A 19,808-nucleotide genomic window follows, 5' to 3' on the forward strand; every position below is an offset into this window, starting at 1 on the left:
CGGCCTCCGCAGGGCCACGCCCCCCCCCGCCCACCACTGCGCCTGCGCGGCGCCTCTGACGCAGGCCCGAGCCCCGCCTCTTCCCACCGCGACCGCGGGCCTGGGGGCGGGGCCTGGGCACAAGATGGCCGCCGCGCGCCCGGAGGCCCCGAGTCCAAGCTCAGCGGCCCCGGAGCCGCGATCCTCGGAGACGCCGGACCTGGTGCGGGCGGAGAAGGGGCCTCAGCCGGGGACTCGAGGCGGGAGGAGGTCTCGGGTCAGGGGGCGGGGCTTGGGCGGAGCCTAGCGGGGCTGGGCGGAGGAGGTATTTAGGTCTCTGGGTCTGGGGGCGGTGCTTCTTGGGTGGGCGAGGGGCGTGGCCTAGGAGGAGCCTATGAGGGTGGAAGGCGGGGCCTAGAGGGCGGGGCCTGAGGAGGGGGTTGGGTGGAACATCTGGGCGGGAGACGAGTCCAGTGAGAGGTATATGTAAGTAGGGGACGGGGCATTCCGAGGACGGGGCTTCAAAAATTCTGGGGCTGGTGGATTTGCTTGGAAGGCTGAGAAGGTGACCCTGAAAGGGAAGGATGGGCAGTTATGGTGGGGGCACGCACGTTGGAGTGAGGTAATGATTTTGCAGAGGTCTGAGTGATAGGACTCAAATGCTTAGGGGAGGATTTTGGGAGGAATGATGATGCCCCAGGTGACTCTAGAACTTCCCCACTCAGAACTGGAGAGTGATAGGACATTCATTCATTCAGCAAACATCTCCTGAGTTCTTACTTGGGCCCCATAGACAAAACAGATTAAGGACTGTATTCTGTTGGAGCTCACAGTCTAGAGGACAGAGACAATAACGGATCTTTATTGTGTTTCGCTATAAAGGAAATAAAAAGTGAGCTGATAGACTGGGGGTAAGGAGAACTAAATTTGGACGAAAGAAGTCAGCAGTGTGCTGGCTTAGATTTACACTGGGGTCAGAGACAAGCAGGAGCCAGAGCATGATGGATAATATGATGACAGCTTTGGATTTTAAGTGCAGTTGAAGCCATGAGAGTTTTGGGTTTTTTTAATATTTAAATTTATTTAAATAAATAAAGAGGGAGAAGCAGGCTGCACACAGGGAACCCGATCTGGGACTGGATCCCTGGGCTCCGGGATCACGCCCTGAGACTAAGGCAAATGCTCAACCGCTGAGCCACCCAGGCGTCCCTATGGGAGTGTTTTGAAGGGAAAATGGCAATCTAATTTCCATTTTCAAAAGGTCATTTGAGCTACTTTGGGTAGCCAGCAGACATAGGAACAGGGGTTCTGTTCAGGAAGCTTTTTCGGTTGTCAAGCCAAAAAATTGGCTTTTAACTGGGGTAAGGGAGAGAAACAGCTGGATGCTTGGGAAAGGTGTGAAGTCTTGATAGGAATGCTGCAGGATCCTGTAGGATGGAGAGCAGGATCTGGAAATTGGGGGGCGCAGTGTGCTTCCAGGGAGATGGATGTTTTAATAAGTGGGGGCATGTTGGGAAGGGTCCACAGGCTCCTGGTCTTTGTCTCCCCCCTCACCCAGGTCCTGGTCCCAGATGATGGCCGCCCCGCCACCCCCCCAAGTGACCTCATCGAGATCCAGGTAGTGAAGGTGACAGACACCACGCTGGTCCCCGAGCCACCGGAGCCAGGCTCCCTCCACTGTGCCTTGTGCCCGGCTGCGTTCCGGCTGGTGTCTGAGCTGCTATTCCATGAACATGGCCACCTGGCGGAGGCGGAGGGCGGCGGGCAGGGTGGGGATCCCAGCCGGTGTCATGTGTGTGGCCACAGTTGCCCCGGCCCCGCCAGCCTCCGCGCCCACTACAGCCTGCACACGGGGGAGCGGCCCTACCGCTGTGCCCTGTGCCCGCGTGCTTTCAAGGCCCTGGCGCCTCTGCTGCGGCACCAGCGCCGACATGGGGTGGAGCCAGGGGCCTCTCAGAGGTCTCCTGAAGCGGTTGCGGCTAGAGCACCGAGGCCCGGGGTGCCACCGGAGAGGTCAGAGGTGGTGATGGCAGCGGCGGCTGCGGGCGCCGCCGTGGGCAAGCCTTTCGCCTGCAGGTTCTGCGCCAAGCCGTTCCGCCGCTCCTCAGACATGCGCGACCACGAGCGGGTGCACACGGGCGAGCGGCCCTACCACTGCGGCATCTGTGGCAAGGGCTTCACCCAGTCGTCAGTGCTCAGTGGCCACGCGCGCATTCACACTGGGGAGCGCCCCTTCCGCTGCGCCCTGTGCGACCGCACTTTCAACAACTCCTCTAACTTCCGCAAGCACCAACGCACCCACTTCCACGGGCCGGGGCCGGGAGACTCTGGCACCCGGCAGGCTTCGGGGGCCGAGGGGCCGGGGAGTGGGCGTGGTCATGGGCCAGAAAAGAGCCTGGAAGAAGGACGGGGGGAGGCGGCCAAGGTGAAGGTGGAGGTGGACCAGTAGGCTGGGAGAGCAAGGCCGTGGGAGCATTAATACAGGAAGTAGAAGGTGGATTGCAGGGGAAGGGGTGGATGGGAAGCAGAGGCAGGAGAGGTGAGGAAAGCTAAGGAGGTGGCTAAGAGCAGCTAGTGCGGGAGAACCAGTTTGGGGATACCCACAAATCCATACAGCACCTCCATGAGACTCAGAAAGGCACAGACACTGCCCTATGGATGCCCAGCTAAATGTGAGGAACATGGGCTGCATTTCACTGCCCAATCTGCCTGCCCCTTGGGTGTCCCAACAGAACCTAGGCACTACAGATGGGGAGCCAGGGTTGAGTGGAAGGGGTAGAACCAGAGTCTGCCCTGGTGTCTCTGGGCCAGCCCTTCATCTACAGAACCCTGGACTATCTTGGGACCTAGGGTGGACCAGGATGGAATCTTTTGCCTACCTCACTGGATTGCACTGAACCTGGGGTGCCTACCCACCCTCAGGCAGAAGACACCCACCAGGTCCTCCATAAAGAGATTCTGGAATGCCATCACCTTGAAGCCAGAGGGTCCCCAAGTCCTAGCCGAAAGCACTCAAGCCTCAAGGATGTAAGCCTGAGCATAAGAAACTTGACTCCAAGAGCTGCTCCCTGCTCCCACGGTGGTCCCTCCTTAACCCACTGACTCTGAGGCAACAAAAAAATCCGGACAGCAAACAGCCACCTAACGTCCCCCCTCATAAGGCTTTAGGTTCAGAGCCCATGGCCCCCAGGGCTTTGGCATAGCCTCAGATTTCTCTGACTTCCTCCACTCCCAATGTGAACCAAACAGCTTACTACCTGACCCAAGGCTACCCACCCCAAGGAAGGGTTGGGGGATGGCAGCACTGGTGGGCTGGCCTGTGTAAAATGGGCATGGGGTGGGGTGAACTGAGTCACTGTGGTGAGGGTGAGAGGAGGACTTGGGAGCTGGAGGTGGGGAGCCTCCAGTTCTACTCCTATTAAAGGACTTTCTGAAGGGTTTCTCTGTCAGTCTTGTGTTTGGGGATTGGGGATAGAGGATCCACACTGGTCTTGCCACAAGCAGTGAATCGCAGCATCTCTCCAAAATCTCTCCTTTAGATCTCTATTCGGAGATATTTATTTTAGCTGTGGCAGTGAGTGTCAGGAAATCTGGCAAAAAGAAGGGATTCCTCTGATCAGTATGCCTTTCAAGGAGGGAGAGCCCTGGATTTGCACACCTTCCTGTTCACTTCCCACAAGATATCCCTTAGGTCAGAACACCAACAGAATTCATTCTGTTTCCCCCAAAGAAAGGGCTGTGTTTCCTATTGACCTCACCAACCAAGCTAGAGACCTGGACAGGTTCCTGAAACCTTCGTCCCTCATGCACACATCTAATCCCTACCCTCATCCCTTTCCTGCTGTTGAGCCAGTTAAGTATCTTGAATCTGAACATTTTTTCATCACTAGTCTTTCAGGCCAAGCCAACAGTGGCCCCACATTTGGACACTACCCAGTAGTAGTCTCCAGTCTCCATACCACAGCCTCATGGGCCCACTGCTCCTTGTGGCTTTCGGAAAGGACTCCCCCCGCCAAAAAAAAAAAAAAAAAAAAAAAAAAACCAGAAAGGATCCCATGCATAAATGCCTCTAGGAGCAGGGTGACAGTGTAAATGAGTGAGGGAGGTGGCTGGAAAGCACAAGCACTGGTGAGGTGACACATGGCAACTGACACTTGGGCCCAGTGTTGGCCTTCTAGGCATGGCAGAACTTGGTGACAGACTGGAAAGTGTGCTCTGTCTGAAGAGGGCAATGGTTACTCAGCTCTGGGAGAGTGAGAGTGGATTGCTAGATCTGGCAAATTTTTCAGAAGTTGCATTAGTTTATTATGCAAAATCTTTTTATTTTCAAATGTTGGCAACTAAGTCAAACTTTATTTTTTTTTAAATGCATGGGCTAAACAAAGTGTGTCAGTGGCTTGTGTCCAGCAGCCACCACCTTCCAACCTCTGGCCTCCAAGATCATCCAAGCTTCACTATTCGAATCCAAAGCCCTTCATGATCCAGCCCCCCCCATCCCCAACCTCTCCAGCCACACTTATCTTTGAAACATTCTCTGGAACAGCTGGGTTTAATGAGACACCACACCCTCTACCTAGAATTATATGCTCACATTACCTGGCAAGCTTCTGTGGCTTCTGTTAACGTTCTGGCATCACTTTCTCCTCCAGCAAGCTTGGCTAGCTCTGATAAAGTGACTCCTTCATGCTCTCAGCCCCCAGTGATAATTCCATGTACTTTTTTATGGTGGTGCTCCTGGGGCACTGGCACATGGTCTGTCTTATGCTGGGTTTTCAGCACTATGGTGTTGACCATACACAGCTGCTGCCCTCATGTGGGTCAAACTGGACTTGCCCAGGCAGTGCCCCAGAACCAGCTCTGTCTTCCAGGATCAGTATTGAGGCCCCCAAATCCTGCAGTCCCAGTTCTACAGACTCACTAGGTGTCCCTGGAGCATCTTTCTTCTCCAGGACGTCAGCCTTCTCCTCTGATGGATGGCATAACTAAACACACGTTGAAGAGCACAGGGCTCGCTGTTTCAACAATGGAAGTGAGAGCTGTGGAAGGACTTTTGGAGCTCCTTCAAATCATCCTGGAGGGACAGGTGCCATGGGTGAGGTTGTAAGAACCACGAGTCTGTAGAGTGCTGGAACACAGCAGTGGTTCTTTTCTCCCTAACTCAAGGGCAAGAAGCATGTCCAATTTAAGTCTTCCCAGTGTCCTGTGAAGGACCCAGCAGGCGGGGGGCTTTGGTAAATGCTGGCCAAGTGAACAAATACCAAAAACATCTTGAAGGGGAAGGAGTCTACGCACACTGTCAGTTACCAAGAACAGAAACTTACCTGTCTTGTTCCTCTCCCTTTGCTCAAGGTGCCGACTTAAAGCTTGGATGTGGTAAATCCTCAGCAATTACCCATTGAATGAGGCAAAGCAGAGAGCGTGAGCGTGAAGCAGAGGGTGGTGGGGAATCAAAATTCCTGGGAAACAAAAGTTCTCAACTGTTTGTCAGCGCTTAATTCCCCACTCTCTGGGATGCAAGAAAGGACTCCAGCGGCCCTGTTGGTAAGATTTATTATCCTCCGCTCTGTACAAGCCGCGTCTGCCACCCCACCCCCACCCCCACAATCCAAAAGAGCACCCCGTCCCACTGGGGCCTCCCGACTCAACTCATACTCCACTTTCCAACCAGATCCCAAAGGAATGGGGAGGGGCAGTTCACACCCACATCCTCCACCAAAGCTTATTGGGGGACAGAATATTGCAAGGGAGGGGGAGCGCTGATGAAGGTTACAAACGGGGTTGGACAGAGGACCCGGTTCAGTGGCTGGCAGGACAAGAGAAGAGCCAGAGAGGTCCCGGATGGGAGCGATCCAGTCTTGAGTCTGGACGCCATGGGCCTTCTAGGAGGCTAGTCTGTCTGAAGTTCTGAAGGATGGCTGGGGCAACAGCAAGGAGGGGTAAGAGTCTGATCAGCAACTGGAAGGGGTGAGTGCGGGAGAGCACATCTGATCGAGCGGCGGACCCGAAACCCCTCCTTGTCAGGCATCCTTTCCCGCCAAGGTGCCCGCCCCTGCCCCAGGACCCCCAAGGCCCTCAGCTTTGTGGGCCAAGCGGTGTTTCTTGAGGCCATAGGTGTTGGCAAAGCCCTCGCCACAGGAGGAGCAGCGGAAGGGCCGGCCGCCCTGGTGGGCCGCCAGGTGCTTCCGAAAGTAGCCGGGGTCCTTGAAGGCTTTGAGGCAGGCAGGGCAGCGGAGCTCGGGCCGCGGCGGCTCATGGGCACGCTGGTGGCGCAGTACTGAGCTCAGGTAGAAAAAGCCCTTCCCGCAGTGCTCGCAGCGGTAGGCGCGCTCACCCAGGTGCAGCCGCTGGTGCTCCAGCAGGTTGGAGCGGTATCTGAAGGTCTTGCCGCAGGCGCCGCAACGCTGGGGCCGGGCCACCGCGTGCAAACGCCGATGCTCTGCCAGGCTGGAGGACTGCGCAAAGCGCTTGGCGCACACGCCGCACTTGAAGGCGCGCTCGCCCGTGTGCACCACGCGATGTTGCCTCAGGTACCAGGAGCGCAGGAAGCCCCGGCCACACACACCGCACCGGTAGGGCCGCTGCTCTGTGTGACAGCGCTGGTGGCGCATGAGCAGAGCTGCCTCCCAGAAGCGCTTGCCACACACTGGGCAGCGGAAGCCTCGCTTCTGCCGGTGGCTGCGGCGGTGCAGGAGCAGGTCGTAAGCACCAGCGAAGCTCTGGCCACAGAGGCCACAGCCTAGGGTCCGCCGCACCAGGTGCACATACTTGTGAGTCACCAGGCCCAGGAAATGCTTGAAGCTCTGGCCACATGTGGCACAGCTGAAGCGCTCAGGGCCTGAACTGGCACCCCCACCGCCTCCAGCCACCGCCGTTCCGCCAGCGTCGTCACCCCCAGACACGCCTGCCAGCGCTGCCACAGCCGCCCCCACCTCTCCTGCCAACCCATTGTCCAGCACACTGGCTGCATCGGCACTGCCAGAGCCGTCCTGGGGCTGGGGACCGCCAGGTGTGGGTGGGAGCAGGCGCTCAGGGGCAGCCTGGTGGACCAGCTTGTGCCACATGAGATTCTCGATGAAGCCAAAGGTCTTGCCGCAGGCGTCACAGCCGTAAGGCTTCTCTGCCATGTGGGCCTCCTTGTGGCTCATCACGTGGAAGAGATCGGGGAAGTGCTCGCCGCAGTCTGAGCAGGCATAGCTCAGGGCATCCGCAGCTCCAGCAGAACTGGCCGAGGCGCCCGGCCCACAGGCCCCTGATGCGCCCTGGGTGGCCGGGAGGCCCGCGGCCCCGGCCAGGGCGCAGGGCAGCTGAAGCCGGTGCACCTGGCGGTGGCGAGTGAGGCTCTGCGGGTAGCCGAAGACTTTGCCACAGAGCTCGCACTTGTAGGGCCGCTCACGAGTGTGCACCACGTGGTGCTTGCTCAGGTGGAAGGACTCTCGGAAGCGCTTCCCACACACCGGACACTGGTGGGGCTTCTCCCCGGTGTGGATGCGCTCGTGGCGCTTCAGAGTCTCACGCCGCCCGAAGCCCCGCCCACAGATGCCGCAGCAGAATGTCTTTCCAGGGACGTTGGCGCTGGACCCCCCGGCCCCACTGGTCCCGGCCCCGCCGAGCAGCAGCGGGTGCGCCCCCAGCAGTGGGACGGGCACGGCACCATATACCACGGCCGCCGCTGCCGCCGCCGCCTTCTCGCTGTCTGTGGCGGGGGGGTCGGGAGGCAGGAGGTAAGGGCCGGCAGGGAAGGAAGGCGGGGGCTGCGGGACGGAGGCCGCTGCATCCTTGGGCGCGTCGGGGGCGGCGGGGGGGGCATGCGCTGCCTTGTGCCGGAGCAGGCTCTGCGGCGCGGAGTAGGACTTGCCGCACAGGTCGCAGGGGTACACAGGCCTCGGCCCTGCCGCCCCCGCGCCCGCGTGAGCCGCCTGGTGCTTGAGCAGGTAGGCGGCGTCGCGGAACGCCTTCCCGCAGACGCCGCAAGGTAGGCGCAGGAGGTCGGCCGAGTGCGTCTTCACGTGCCGCTTGAGGCTCTCCCTGCGGTTGAAGCTCTTGCTGCACACGGAACAGGAGAAGGGCTTCTCGCCGGTGTGGATGATCTGGTGCTGGTGGAGGTGGCTGGGCTTCTTGAAGACCTTCCAGCAGAGCGGGCAGGCAAATGGGCCCTCGCCGCCCCCCGCCGCGGGAGGGGGCACGCCCACCCCGGCAGGGGCACCGGTCCCCTCCGCAACGGGGGCGGCCACGGTGGCAGCTCCAGCAGCAGCAGGCGGGGCGGGGGGACCGGAGGACACGGGCGTGGGGGGGGCAGCGGCGGCAGCGGGGGGCACTCCCGCAGGGGGTGCGGGCAGGCCCAGCGGAGGAAGTGGCGCCCCCGGCTGCGGCGGGCCTGTGGCGGCGGGCGGCACATCCTTGTGGCAGCGGCGGTGGCGGATGAGGCTGGAGACGTGGTTGTAGGTGCGGCCGCACACGCCGCACTCGTACGGCCTCTCCCCGGAGTGCACCAGCATGTGCTGGACCAGGTGCGAGGACTGTTTGAAGGACTTCTGGCAAACGCCGCACGGGAAGCGCCGCTCCATCAGGTACTTCAGCCTGCGGAAGTAGCCCTTGTCGTCCTTGGTCGGGTCACAGGCTGCCCCTGCGGCAGGTCCCGGCGGGGTCTGGGAGGGTGCGGGCAGAGGCCCCGGGGTCCCCGTGGGCGAGGCCAGCCCCGGAGTCACCCCCGGCCCGGAGGCGGGCCCCCCACGTTTCAGATTCCCAAAAAGGTGCTGGTGTCCAGAGAGGTCGACGATGCCCCATTGCGGGGCGGGGAAGGCAGCATCAAAGAGGGGCGGTGGGGGGGGGCCGAAGGCGGGAGGCAGGGGCGGGTCGGGCTTCTTGGCCTGAGAGGAAGAGGAGGATGAGGAGGACGAGGAGGAGGACGACGACGAGGAGGACGACGAGGACGGCGCCTCCGCCTTGGGTTTGAAGGTAGACTGGGGCGGGTAGTCGTACTGGGGCGGAGGCGGCTGGGGCGGGGGCTGGGGCGGCGGCCCGGGGGCGCAGGGCAGGGCTGCCACTGCCTTGGCGTGCTCCCCATAGAGCTCCATGGGCTCAAAGCGCTGGTGGTTGAGGAACTCGAGAAAGTCGAAGGGGTAGCTCTGGAAGTGAACCCCGTCCTCGCCCCCTATGCCGCTGCCCCCACCACCCCCGGTGGCACTGCCTGCTGCGTTTGCCTCCATCTCGGGCGGGCCGGGCGACGGGAGACCCTGCAGAGAGAGGAGGGGGCTGAGCACACAGGCCCAGGCGCCGCCCGGAAGCTATGTGCACTAGCAAACATGTGTGTGTGCCAGAGCCACTACTCCCTGGTGCCTGTCCCTCCACCCCACTGGGCCACCTCCTTTCAGTATCCTCTTTGTTCCTCCTCTCCCATTCCTTCCATTTTTCCCATTGTTTCTGGGGTCTTCACGTATCCTCTTCCCCAGTGCTGCCTGCAGGCTCTTTGTCCCCACCCCCAATCTAATGCTCCCAGCACCCCTGGCCTCTGGTCACAGTCCCCTTGCAAACTCTTGGCCATCAGCACTGCACCGTACCCTCCTCTCCAAAACACACAAGCCCTGGGGATCCCTGGGTGGCGCAGTGGTTTAGCGCCTGCCTTTGGCCCAGGGCGCGATCCTGGAGACCCAGGATCAAATCCCACGTCGGGCTCCCGGTGCATGGAGCCTGCTTCTCCCTCTGCCTGTGTCTCTGCCTCTCTCCCTCTCTCTGTGTGATTATCATAAATAAATAAATAAATAAATAAATAAATAAATAAATAAATCGCACAAGCCCTGTTCTTAGTCCCCTCAGGGTTGGACTCTGTAAAGTGGTAAGAGGGTAGACTCTAGAGCTTGAATTCCAGATAGACTCTGAGCCCCACCACATTCTAGCTGTGTGACCATAGGCAAGTGCTTGAATCTCTCTCTGCCTGGATTTCCTCATCTACAAACAGAAGTGGCAAAGCATATCCCTACTTCACAGGGCTGATGTGAGGATCCAACAAGCAAATCCACATAAGGCCTTTGGGTAGATGCTTCAGGCACTTTACAGGCACTAGGAAAGTGGAAGGCATGATGCGGATACCACTCTCACTACTGCAGGTGGTGGCAGAAAGTCAGGACAAACCAAGAGAACTGAAATGAAATCTGTGTTGGAGGAGGGAGGTTCTTTTACTACAAGGTGGGAAGTATAATGTGTTTGCCTGGAAGAAACAAGTTACAGCAAGAGGACTGGCTGTGAGAGGGAAGGCAGCCCAACACAGCAGAAAATATGTGGGCCCTTGCACCTGGGCTGACCTGGGTTCAAGTCCCATCTCCTTCCCCATCCACACTTTCTCCATTTCTAAGAGAGGGCGGCCACCCCTAGACCACAGGGGCACTCAGGGGATCTCACCCAGGATGTAAGGAAACATACTCATTGGCAGAGCTTCCAGTCCCCAGAACTATCTGTACCTTCAGTGTCCTCACACACCTGGGAGGAGCCTGACAGCAGCTAGCCAGGGAGTGTAGGATCTTGTCCTCAGCCCAGGGGGCCTTCCCGGCCTCCTCTGCCGTAGGAGTCATTCTCTGGGCACCTCTCTTACAGCACTTTGCATTCCAGATGGCAGCTGCCCATATCTGCACCCCCTACCCCCACCTGAGCCTCAGTTCCTACAATTAATTTGTGAACCTGAGCCACCCCGGGGGGCTGGGGAAATGCCCCCACCAAAACAGTGCAGAGCCAGCAGGAGAAGGGTCCCTGAAGTGTGGCATGCTCCTTGGTCATCATCCCTGGCCCCTGGAGGCCTGGCTCTGTGCCCAGCCCACGGTAGGGGTCAGTGGTGAATACAAGGCCAGGGCCCATCAGCTTCCATCCACTGAGCTGGCTCTCTCTCCCCGCAGGTGAAAGGTGAGTATTTCCTCCACTCCCCTGGCCAAGAGGCCGTTATTTTTAGCCTCTAGCTCTGGGTGTCCTTGGATGAGACTCAACATCCCATGCCCTTCACACCCCCTCTAGTTAATCTGATCTGCAGAAGGAGAAAGGCATGGTTGGAGTGGTAGTGGAAGCCTGTGGGTGACACCTAAATCTGGGAGACCAGGCTAGAGTGGGCTGGATGGGCAGAGAGAAGCACATAGTAGAAGATGGGGGGCAGGACGGGAGATAAATGTCTTAGGGAAGAAGCCACCGCCCAGGCTTCCCACCATCAGAATACACATTAGTAACAGCCAATGTGGACTGGGCATTTCCTTTAGGCCCAATGTGTTCCAAGCCCATTACACATATTAACTCAATCTCCACAAGTCTATGAGACTATGACATAGGAACTACTGTTATTCCCATTTGACAAAAGAGAAGCACAGAGAAGTCAAGTGACTTGCCCAAGGTCACAGAGCAAGCCTGCAATTCAGCCCATCCCCTCCCCACCACAGGGTGGTTTTATCAGGTTCTCTAAGGTGGACAAAGATGGGGTGGAACTATGGGGGTAAGAGCTTTATTTGGGGGTGTTCTGTAGGTTATGGGGGGGTTATGGCAGGGGTTGGGTGGGAGGGGAAGTGGGTCACCATCTTGAACAGATGGAGCAGTGAGGTGGTGAGACTGTTCCCCAGATCTCAAGGCTCCGTCCCATGCCTGTTTTGGGTCTCTGCTCAGATGGTAATGCCCACCCTGTCCTCCCTAACCCCTTGTCTTGTTGCATTTTTCATCACTGTCCCTGTCATGACTTGCTGCATGCATTTCCTTCACGGTGTGTTTGCCTATGAGGAGGAGGATTTGTCCTGTCTTGTTTGCCACTAGGCCTGCAGCACCAAGCACAGCACCCAGTGTGGTTGCTTGCTAAGTATTTGCTGATACATGGGAATTAAACATACCCTCTTAAATCACCAGTGGGTCCATGAAGAAATCTCAAGGAACCCCAGATGAATAAAAATGAAAATACAACATACCAAAACTCAGTGAAGATGCAGCTAAAGTAGGGCTCAGAGGTAAACTGATAGCCTATATTGAGAAATATTTGTTGAGCAAAGGGATGAAACTGATTTGTCTAGAACTCCCTGAGGGAGCACGGGGAACATAAGCAGAGATGGTGTTGACATGGGGGAGGGGGTCCCCAGAAGAAGGAATTCTGAGGGCAGTGATGTTATAAGAAGTGACCCAAGGGTAAGTGGGAAAATGCGATGGGTTGCTGCCATGAGGGGCAGGGAATAGAACCGGGGGGCAGAACTGATCAGGCTCACACGAGGAGGCATTTCCTCTTTCCAAGCCTTAAATGAGTGTCTTTCTAAGGAGAGACGTGCATGGGAGGCTATATGTGGAGAGGGCATGATGGAGGGAGCCCCTCCCAAGGGGTAGGAGTTCCACAGCAACTGCAGTCATAATCATAACAGCCATGTTTATTGTTCAGCCAGTTTGAGCTGTAGCATCCCCGAGGCCCCAGTGGTCCTGTACTGGTATTGGTCCCACTTTATATGTGGGGAAACTGAGAGGGGGGTCATTTCTCCAAGGTCACATAGCCAGTAAAGGGGAAAGCAGGATTGGATCCCAAGTCTCTCTGATACCAGGACCTGTGGGCCGTTCTGTTGCAACAGAGTTGACTTGTGATGAAAGTCCAGTCTGTTAGTAACAATAACGGTGACAGAGTAACACGTAACATGAAGTGCTCTTTTAAATCCTTTATGTATGTTGACTCAGTGAGTCTTCCTGATAACTCAAGAAGACGGTGACCATTATGAAGTCTGTTTTACAGAGGAAGAGACTGAGGGCTAGAGAGGTCACCTCATCTCCTGAGGTCATACCAGTAACAAGCTGTGGCTGAGCCAGGAATTGAAGGCAGGCGGTGGGGCTGCAGAGTGAATGACCCCCGATACTATACTGTCTTTCGATATCCTCTCTCCAAAATGAGTAAGACCCCCACTCCGCCTTATGCTAGAAATATACTTCACCCCACTTTCCTGCCACCTAACCCCAGAACTAGCCACCAGCATTTACTAAACACAAATGAGCACTGTATTAGGTGCCTTATGTGGCTTGTCTCAATCAAACTTCCTAACAGGTTCATAAGATAAGCATAGCTACTACTTGTATTAATAGACAGGAGGACTAAAGCTAAACCATGTCCCTCCCTCTGCTCAAACTCTGCAGTGACACCCATCTCACTTAAAGTCAAAGTCAGTTATGATGACCTACATAGTCTCCATGGCCACCTGGCTGCTTCTCCAATGTATCAACATTGCTGCCCCAGGGCTCCTGCACTGGCTAGCTTCTGCCTGGAATGCTCTGATTGTTATCTATACACCTCTCCTTCTACCCCTCCTCACCTCCTTCACGTCTCTATTCAAATGCTGCCTCCCTGGTGAGGCTCTCCATAACCACCGTAACCTGTCATCCAGACCAACATTCTTGCTCTTCACAGCCTGCTTAATTTTGCCCCTACCTATCAGCATCACCTAATAAACCACATATTCTGTTTGTCTTGTTGCTGTCCTCTCCTTCTAGAAGGTGGACTGGACATAGGCAATGATTTTCATCTGTTTTGTTCACTGTTCTATCCCAGGACTTAGAATAGTGCTGTCTCTGAAAATATTTGTGAAATAATTGAATGAACGGGTCTAGGAAAAAAGGGAGTGGTCTGCTCAGAGATGTGAACCACTTCACTCTTTAGGGGAGCTGGTAAGAGCAGCCCCTGCCTGGCCACCATTGTCCAGGAGGAACAGGGTTCATGCACAACTGTAACTTTTTGGTGTGTGGTATCTTGGAGCAACAAGATGACAATGGGAATCTTTTAGAGGAGGCCTTCTTGCCTTCTCCCCTGTAATATACCCTGATCCTGCTGTATTTTGCTTTTTAGTTGTTCTATAAACTAGCACAGGCAACCACGAGGGTAAAGGTTTTTGTCTATTTTGTTCTCTACTGCATCCCCAGCGTGTAAAAGGCCCTCACCAAACACTTGCTGAACAAATGAATGAATGAACAAATGAAGAACATTTTGGGCTTGGTAGAGCTGACAAAGGCCAGATAATTGATCACAACACCCTTACTACACCCAAGGCCCTGTGAGATCAAACTGTCCCTCCTCTTGTTCTTCTCTTCAGGTCCTCTGCTCCAACTTCACTGACCTCTCCTGGTGCTCCTCCACTCACCATGATCATGACCACCTCAGGACCTTGGCACTTGCTATTCTCTCTGCCTGAAACAATCCATCCAGATCATTACATGGTTGTTTCACCTGTGAAGTTGCCCATCAGGCACAGGGAGAACCCAGAAAACAAAACTGACCTTATTCACTAGTTTTGAACTCTCCTCAACTAGACTGTAAAACCCACAAAATGAAAGACTGCATCTTCTCCTTCATCTCTGTATGCCCTGCACCTAGAACACTAAATGAATGAATGTATGTATGCATGCATTAATGCCTGGGGAAGAGAAGAGGTCAGACCACAGAAAGGCTGGGGGTCTTCTCTGGGGTGTTCAGGGGATGAAATGAAGTTGGGTGAGAAGTGGCAGGAGAGAGTTGTTGCCGCTGGGGAAAGAGGTGCAGCCTAAGGGAGAGCCTCAAGGGGTGGGGGCGAGGGCTGTTCCCCCAGAGGACTGAGGGCAGGGACTGCCCCGATGGGGGGGGGGGGGGGAGGCGGGGCACAAGCATTTCATCAGAGCCTGGAGCTACACCGGGCAGCTATTTTACCTGAAGGGGGAGAGGATATGGGTGAGAGCAGAACTCTAGAGGGAGCTATTCTATTGGTGGGGGGGGGGGGGGCTGAAGGGGGCTGAAGGGGTATTCTCAAGTACTGCGGGAGGGTGGTGCAGAAGGACAAAAAGGCATTGCGGCTGCAGACTGGAAGAGAAAGTATTCTTCCGCGGGGAGGGGGCGGGCGCGGGTGCAGGAGACCTGGAGGCTGCTGTGTGTGCAGAGGAAAGAGGGCAGGTCTGCAGCAGCGCACCAGTGCAACACTCCGAACCGACAGTCCGCGGGCAGCTGCCCCCATGAGGCTGGTGCCGATCGGAGGGCTGTCCCAGAGGCAGCAATGACAGGAGATTATGCAGAAGCGAGCCTCCGAAGAAGCATTCATGGGGGGCCCTAGCAGCCGTGTAAGGGATCGCCACAAACCAGAGTGCTCCGGCAGTCGTCCTGCACGGGGGCGTTGCGGGGGGGGGGGGGGGCAGATGTCTGGAAAGGTCTCACAGGGGGCATGACCGTGGACCCCCGGAGAGGGCCCGGCGAGAGAGGTACTGACAGGGACGTTCTGGGGACCAGAGTGGGCCAAGGCGGGACCCCCCGCCCCCGTTTCCCCCAGGCCCTCGGGCCACGCGCCCCGTCACTCACCGGCGCAGGGGTCTCCGCCGGGAGGAGGCCGAGGAGGCGGAGGAGACGCCGCCGCTCCGGGGAGACCCGAGGGCCCGACCGGAAGTGCCGCCCCCTCCCCCTCCCCGGCAGCCCCGCGCCGCCTGCCTGCCCGCCCGCCCGGAAGCGGAAGTCGCGCCCGTCTCCGAGGCGCCGGCGTGGAGGAGCGGAAAGAGGGGGCGGCCTTGGCGACCGGGAAAAGAAACTGCGCCTGCGCGCTGGCTCGGAGACGCGGACGGGGAAAGCCTAAACCGCTTCCGGTAGCCGAGCTGAGCAACGTGCGCCTGCGCTCTGAACGCCCGCCTCCTAGGGCACCGCCCACACGATCCGGACATCCGGTTAGACCACGCCCCGCTCATAAGTCTCGCACTTAAGCCCCGCCCCCTTTCGGATTCACGCCCATTTTCCTGGCTTAATTACTGAAGCCCCGCCCATTGCCTCAAAATCCGTCCTCCTCGCCCCAGTACGCTAGGGCTTTCTCCTGTTCTTCCCCACCTCCGAGTCCCCAAGAATTCCACCTCTCCCTCCTCAGCCCCGCCCACAGCCCCAGCTCTTTCTTTTAAGCCGTGCTTCTCAGACGTTTTTAGGCTGCACCAAACCCCTTGCGTCAGCCCCGCCCCTCCCTACTAACTGCCCTGTCTCAGGGGTTTCCTTTCCTTACCCCTTCCTAGGTACCCGGATCCTAGGCACCCCCTCGGTCTGAACATCATGCCCACCTCTCTGCATCTTTAACAGTTCCCGCCTCTCCTAACATCTTGCTCTCCTCTCAGATAAACCCTTTTCGTTCCTTCTAAATCTATACCTTCTACCTGCCCACCGCTAAACCAATGTCAGCCCCACCTTGTTCGCAGCACTTTCCCTAAGCTTCGCCCCTCCGGCCCCGCCCCTCCTGGCTACACCTCTCACCTTTGCCGGTCCTCTCACCTTCTACCCACGCCTTACCCAAGTTATCGGTTCTGCCCACAACCCTCACCTCAGTTTTTCCTACAGTGTCAGGATAAAAAGATGGGGCAAAGTAGTGAGTGCACTTCCAAGAATCTGGCTGGAATGGGGCAAGGGGACCTAGAGTCATGTTTGCACAGAGGTTTCAGTGTTTTAGAGTGGATATTTACATGGAGTACGTGAGGTCCGCTGGAGATGAGGGAGGGGGCAAAGGCTTCCCGCAAGCCAGTTTTCAGCGCCAGGCGTGATAACAAGGCACATAAGATGAGGGTTCCTCCAAACTCCATGCACTCCCATCAGGGTGACATAGGGACAGGAGGGCATTTGAAGGAAGGGCCAGCCCTGGTAGCATCACTGAATACACACAGGAAGCCAGTAGGCAGAGATTTATTTCCAAGGCCCCTACCTCCAGGGGCCTGTCAGTCCGGGGGAGGGTGGCAGAAGGCAGCAGGACCCAAGAGTTCAGGTCCTCACCCTCAACCCCCTCCCACAACGAGAGGACCACCAGGTATGAGGGGGGCCCAGCTCTCCTGCCCAGGCTCAGCACCAGCTGAACTCCCAGCTGTAAACCTGACCTGGGGAGCCATGGCCCAGGATCAAGCCAGCTCTTTCTCCTCCGGCTCCTCCTCCACCTCCTCCTCAGCCCCTGTTGTAGCCGGAATGCCCTCCTCGTCCCACGGTGGTTCAGGCCCTGGGTCCGGGGAACACAGGGGCACCCCCATGGCCTCGGGGTGCTTGCGCTTGGCATGGCGCCGGAGCGTGTTGGCCTCCGTGAAGCGCAGCCGGCAGACAGGGCACTGGTAGGGGCGCTCCCCAGAGTGGACACGGTGGTGGTGGGCCAGCTCGCCCGCCTCACGGAAGCGGCGGGGGCAGAGTGGGCAGCGGAAAGGCCGCAGGCCGGCATGGATGTTGCAGTGCCGCCGGAGGTGGCTGGACCTCTTGAAGGTCTTGCCGCAATCCTTGCACTCATGCGGCTTCAGCTCTGAGTGTGAGATGCTGTGGCGTTCCAGGTCGGAGAGGTAGGGGAAGGCCCGCAGGCACACCGGGCAGAAGTGTGGGGCCTTCTTAGGGCCAGAGCCCTCAGGCAAACCTGCCGCTGACCCCTCAGAGACGGTATAGGGTACACCCTGATCATCGATCAACAGGAGGTCGCTGCCACCGCCGCTGCCCACAGGGGCTGTCACCCCCTGTGCCAGCGGGGGCTCCTGCCCTGACTTGGGGGGGCGGCCCCGCTTGCGAGGGAGGGTGGCCTTGAGCGTCTGATTCGAGGAGGTGGCCCCACCGGGACGCCGGCCTCGGCGGCCCCGGGGAACAGGAGAAGGTAAGGCCAGAGGTTTCTCTTCCTCCCCTGGCAAAGGCGAAGGCAACGGGTCTGGGCTGGGGATGTCCATTGAGCAGTGGGGGACTTGGGTCTGGGCACTGGAGCCGGGCTAAGAGGAGAGAGGGGGCAGCCGTCAGTGCAGGGAGGGTCTGGAGCATCCCTTGTCCCCCAACACCTCGCCCATCCCTTGGTCCGAGTCTCTTGACCTGGGCATGGCCGACATTCACCTGGACAGTTATAGCCACACTGGTGGGTAAAACAGCAAGGTATTCTGTAACAGTTGGTGAGCAGACACTGAACTGAGCCACACAGGCATCCCCTAAGCCTCCCTAACCCCTCTCCTGGAAGTTTAGGGTCAACTTCAACTGAAATAAAGAAAAATCTTCATGGGAGGATAGGATAGATCCAACTAAGGGTAAGGGCTGGTATTTCGATCCTCAAAACAAGAGCCCATCACGCCTGAGCCATGGAGGCCCAGAAATGTTTTGTCCCGACTGACCAAGTGGGAGGAGTGGGAGTTTAGGACTAGAAGAAAGGGACTGGTCCCAGGAGATGTTTGGCCCCGAGTCGTGGATGAAGAAATAGAACTCAAGAGTCTGGGTTCCCAAGTCAGAGGTTCTGAGTTCAATTTCGAGGTCTATCACTTACTCTCTGTGTGGTCTGGGGCAAAGTGCTCGTTTCTCTGAGCCTCAGTTAAGCCTTTCGCAAAACAGGATGAATAGCTCCACCTATTCACAGTCATGTTATTTGGATAATACACATAAAGTGCTCAGTGCAGAAGTGATGTATCAACCTGTGTTATCTGGGTGAGTGGCAGCCTCACATCAACTCTCTGGATAATGGCACATCATCCCCATTTTGCAACTGGGGTAACAGAGGCACAGGAAAGCCAAGTCAGTTGTCCAAGCCCTCCCTGCCAATAAGTAGCAGGACCAAGACCCGAAGCAGATCTCAAGGACCCCAACAGTCTTGGGAGTTTGAAGACATGGATCCAGAAGACAAGGGGACCTGAAGGAGTCCCTTACACTCGTGCTAGTCTCCAGGTCTGCCGCTAACTAACAAGTGACTGTTTCTCTGAGCCAGTTTCCACCTCTGTAAAGTGCACATAGCAGTGTTGTCAGTTGGTGATACGAAGCACTCTACAAACCACCACCACCACCACCACCACCACCACCACCACCACCACCACCACCACCGGGAACCAGCACCTCCGATCCCAGAGCCTGGGACCAGGAGACTAAGATGTCACACAGGAGAAAGGGAGGAAAGCAAAGGTGCAGTTAGTAGCGGGGCTGCAGGTGTCACTGCTCCCCTTGGACAGGGCACGCACACGGGAGACGAGAGAGCGGCCAGCACTTCTCCACGATCACAAGATTCGCTTGGGCAAGAAGGTCTGGACTAGAACCCAGGTCCCTGGAATCATGCCCTGGCCCCTGGCCCCTCCGTCGCCCCCGTTCAAGCGCGCGCCCGCCGGCCCGAGCGCGCGGGGCGGGCCCTGCGGGGGCGGCGGCCAATGAGCGGCTCGCGGGCCGCGGACGGCGAGGGCCGCCAGGAAGGGGGTCTGCGCGCGCGCGCCCGGGCCGCCTCCGCGGGGCGCGAGGTCGGCACGCGCGCGCGCGGCGGCGGGCGCGGGCGCAGAGGCAGGTGTGGGGCGCGCTCCAGGAGTGCGCGGCCCCAGGCCTCCCCTCCCTCCTCTCCCCTCTCCCCGCCCGGACCCCCGCCTCTCGGGTACCTCATTTGCATGTCGCCTGGGCTCGCGAGTGTGCGCGCGCGGGGGCGACGGGGCCGGTGCGTGGGAAAGGGCGGGGGCCAGGGGGCCCTGCCCCTCGGCGGCGCGCGCGGGGACAGCCCCGCCCTCTCCCTCCTCCTCCCTCCTCCATCCCCCTCCCTCCGCTATACCCTCTCCGTCGGGCCTGCGCCCGCGGGAAACAAAGAGGACGCGCTGGGTCCTAAGAACCGCTTACATCCTCGCAGGGAAAACGCGCCCGTGCGCCCGTGGCCCTCACCGGCCCCGAGCGGGAAATAACCCCACCAACACATTCCCCAACCTTGTAGGAAAATCTGTCCTCTCACAAAGCACCCAGCAGGGTGACCCAATCAAAGGTACCGCAGGGATGAGAAGCGGGAAAATGGCTGCTAGTTCCCATAATTAACATGGCGCCTGGTAGGCTTCAAAGCGCCCAGGAGCGCAGACAAGATGGAGCCTGCTCTTTACTCTGAGCGCTACCACTGTCGCCGAACTTCGATTTT

General features: G+C 58.0%; 3 protein-coding genes across 4 annotated transcripts; 1 reads left to right on the top strand and 2 right to left on the bottom strand.

The window, feature by feature from the left end:
• The first annotated feature begins 79 nt into the window (after positions 1 to 79).
• Positions 80 to 3,421, top strand: ZNF784 (zinc finger protein 784). The gene is made up of 2 exons (XM_038527712.1): positions 80 to 202; positions 1,538 to 3,421. The coding sequence occupies exons 1-2, from the start codon at positions 125 to 127 to the stop codon at positions 2,426 to 2,428; spliced, it is 969 nt and encodes a 322-aa protein (XP_038383640.1). The 5' UTR covers positions 80 to 124; the 3' UTR covers positions 2,429 to 3,421.
• Positions 3,422 to 5,513: 2,092 nt separating this feature from the next.
• ZNF865 (zinc finger protein 865) lies at positions 5,514 to 16,477 on the bottom strand. Its single transcript, XM_038527708.1, has 2 exons — positions 15,278 to 16,477; positions 5,514 to 9,212 (listed from the first exon to the last, which is right to left on the bottom strand). The coding sequence occupies exon 2, from the start codon at positions 9,183 to 9,185 to the stop codon at positions 5,997 to 5,999; it is 3,189 nt and encodes a 1,062-aa protein (XP_038383636.1). The 5' UTR covers positions 9,186 to 9,212; positions 15,278 to 16,477; the 3' UTR covers positions 5,514 to 5,996.
• Positions 16,478 to 16,608: 131 nt separating this feature from the next.
• Positions 16,609 to 19,694, bottom strand: ZNF524 (zinc finger protein 524). Of its 2 annotated transcripts, none has more exons than XM_038527714.1 (2): positions 19,607 to 19,694; positions 16,609 to 17,667 (listed from the first exon to the last, which is right to left on the bottom strand). In XM_038527714.1, the coding sequence occupies exon 2, from the start codon at positions 17,626 to 17,628 to the stop codon at positions 16,834 to 16,836; it is 795 nt and encodes a 264-aa protein (XP_038383642.1). In that variant the 5' UTR covers positions 17,629 to 17,667; positions 19,607 to 19,694; the 3' UTR covers positions 16,609 to 16,833. The 2 variants fall into 2 exon arrangements, with proteins under 2 accessions (XP_038383642.1, XP_038383641.1); XM_038527713.1 differs by lacking the exon at positions 19,607 to 19,694 and adding an exon at positions 19,291 to 19,447.
• Between the last annotated feature and the right edge of the window lie 114 nt (positions 19,695 to 19,808).

Source organism: Canis lupus, chromosome 1, assembly GCF_011100685.1.
Source record: "Canis lupus familiaris isolate Mischka breed German Shepherd chromosome 1, alternate assembly UU_Cfam_GSD_1.0, whole genome shotgun sequence".
NCBI classification, from domain to species: domain Eukaryota; kingdom Metazoa; phylum Chordata; class Mammalia; order Carnivora; family Canidae; genus Canis; species Canis lupus.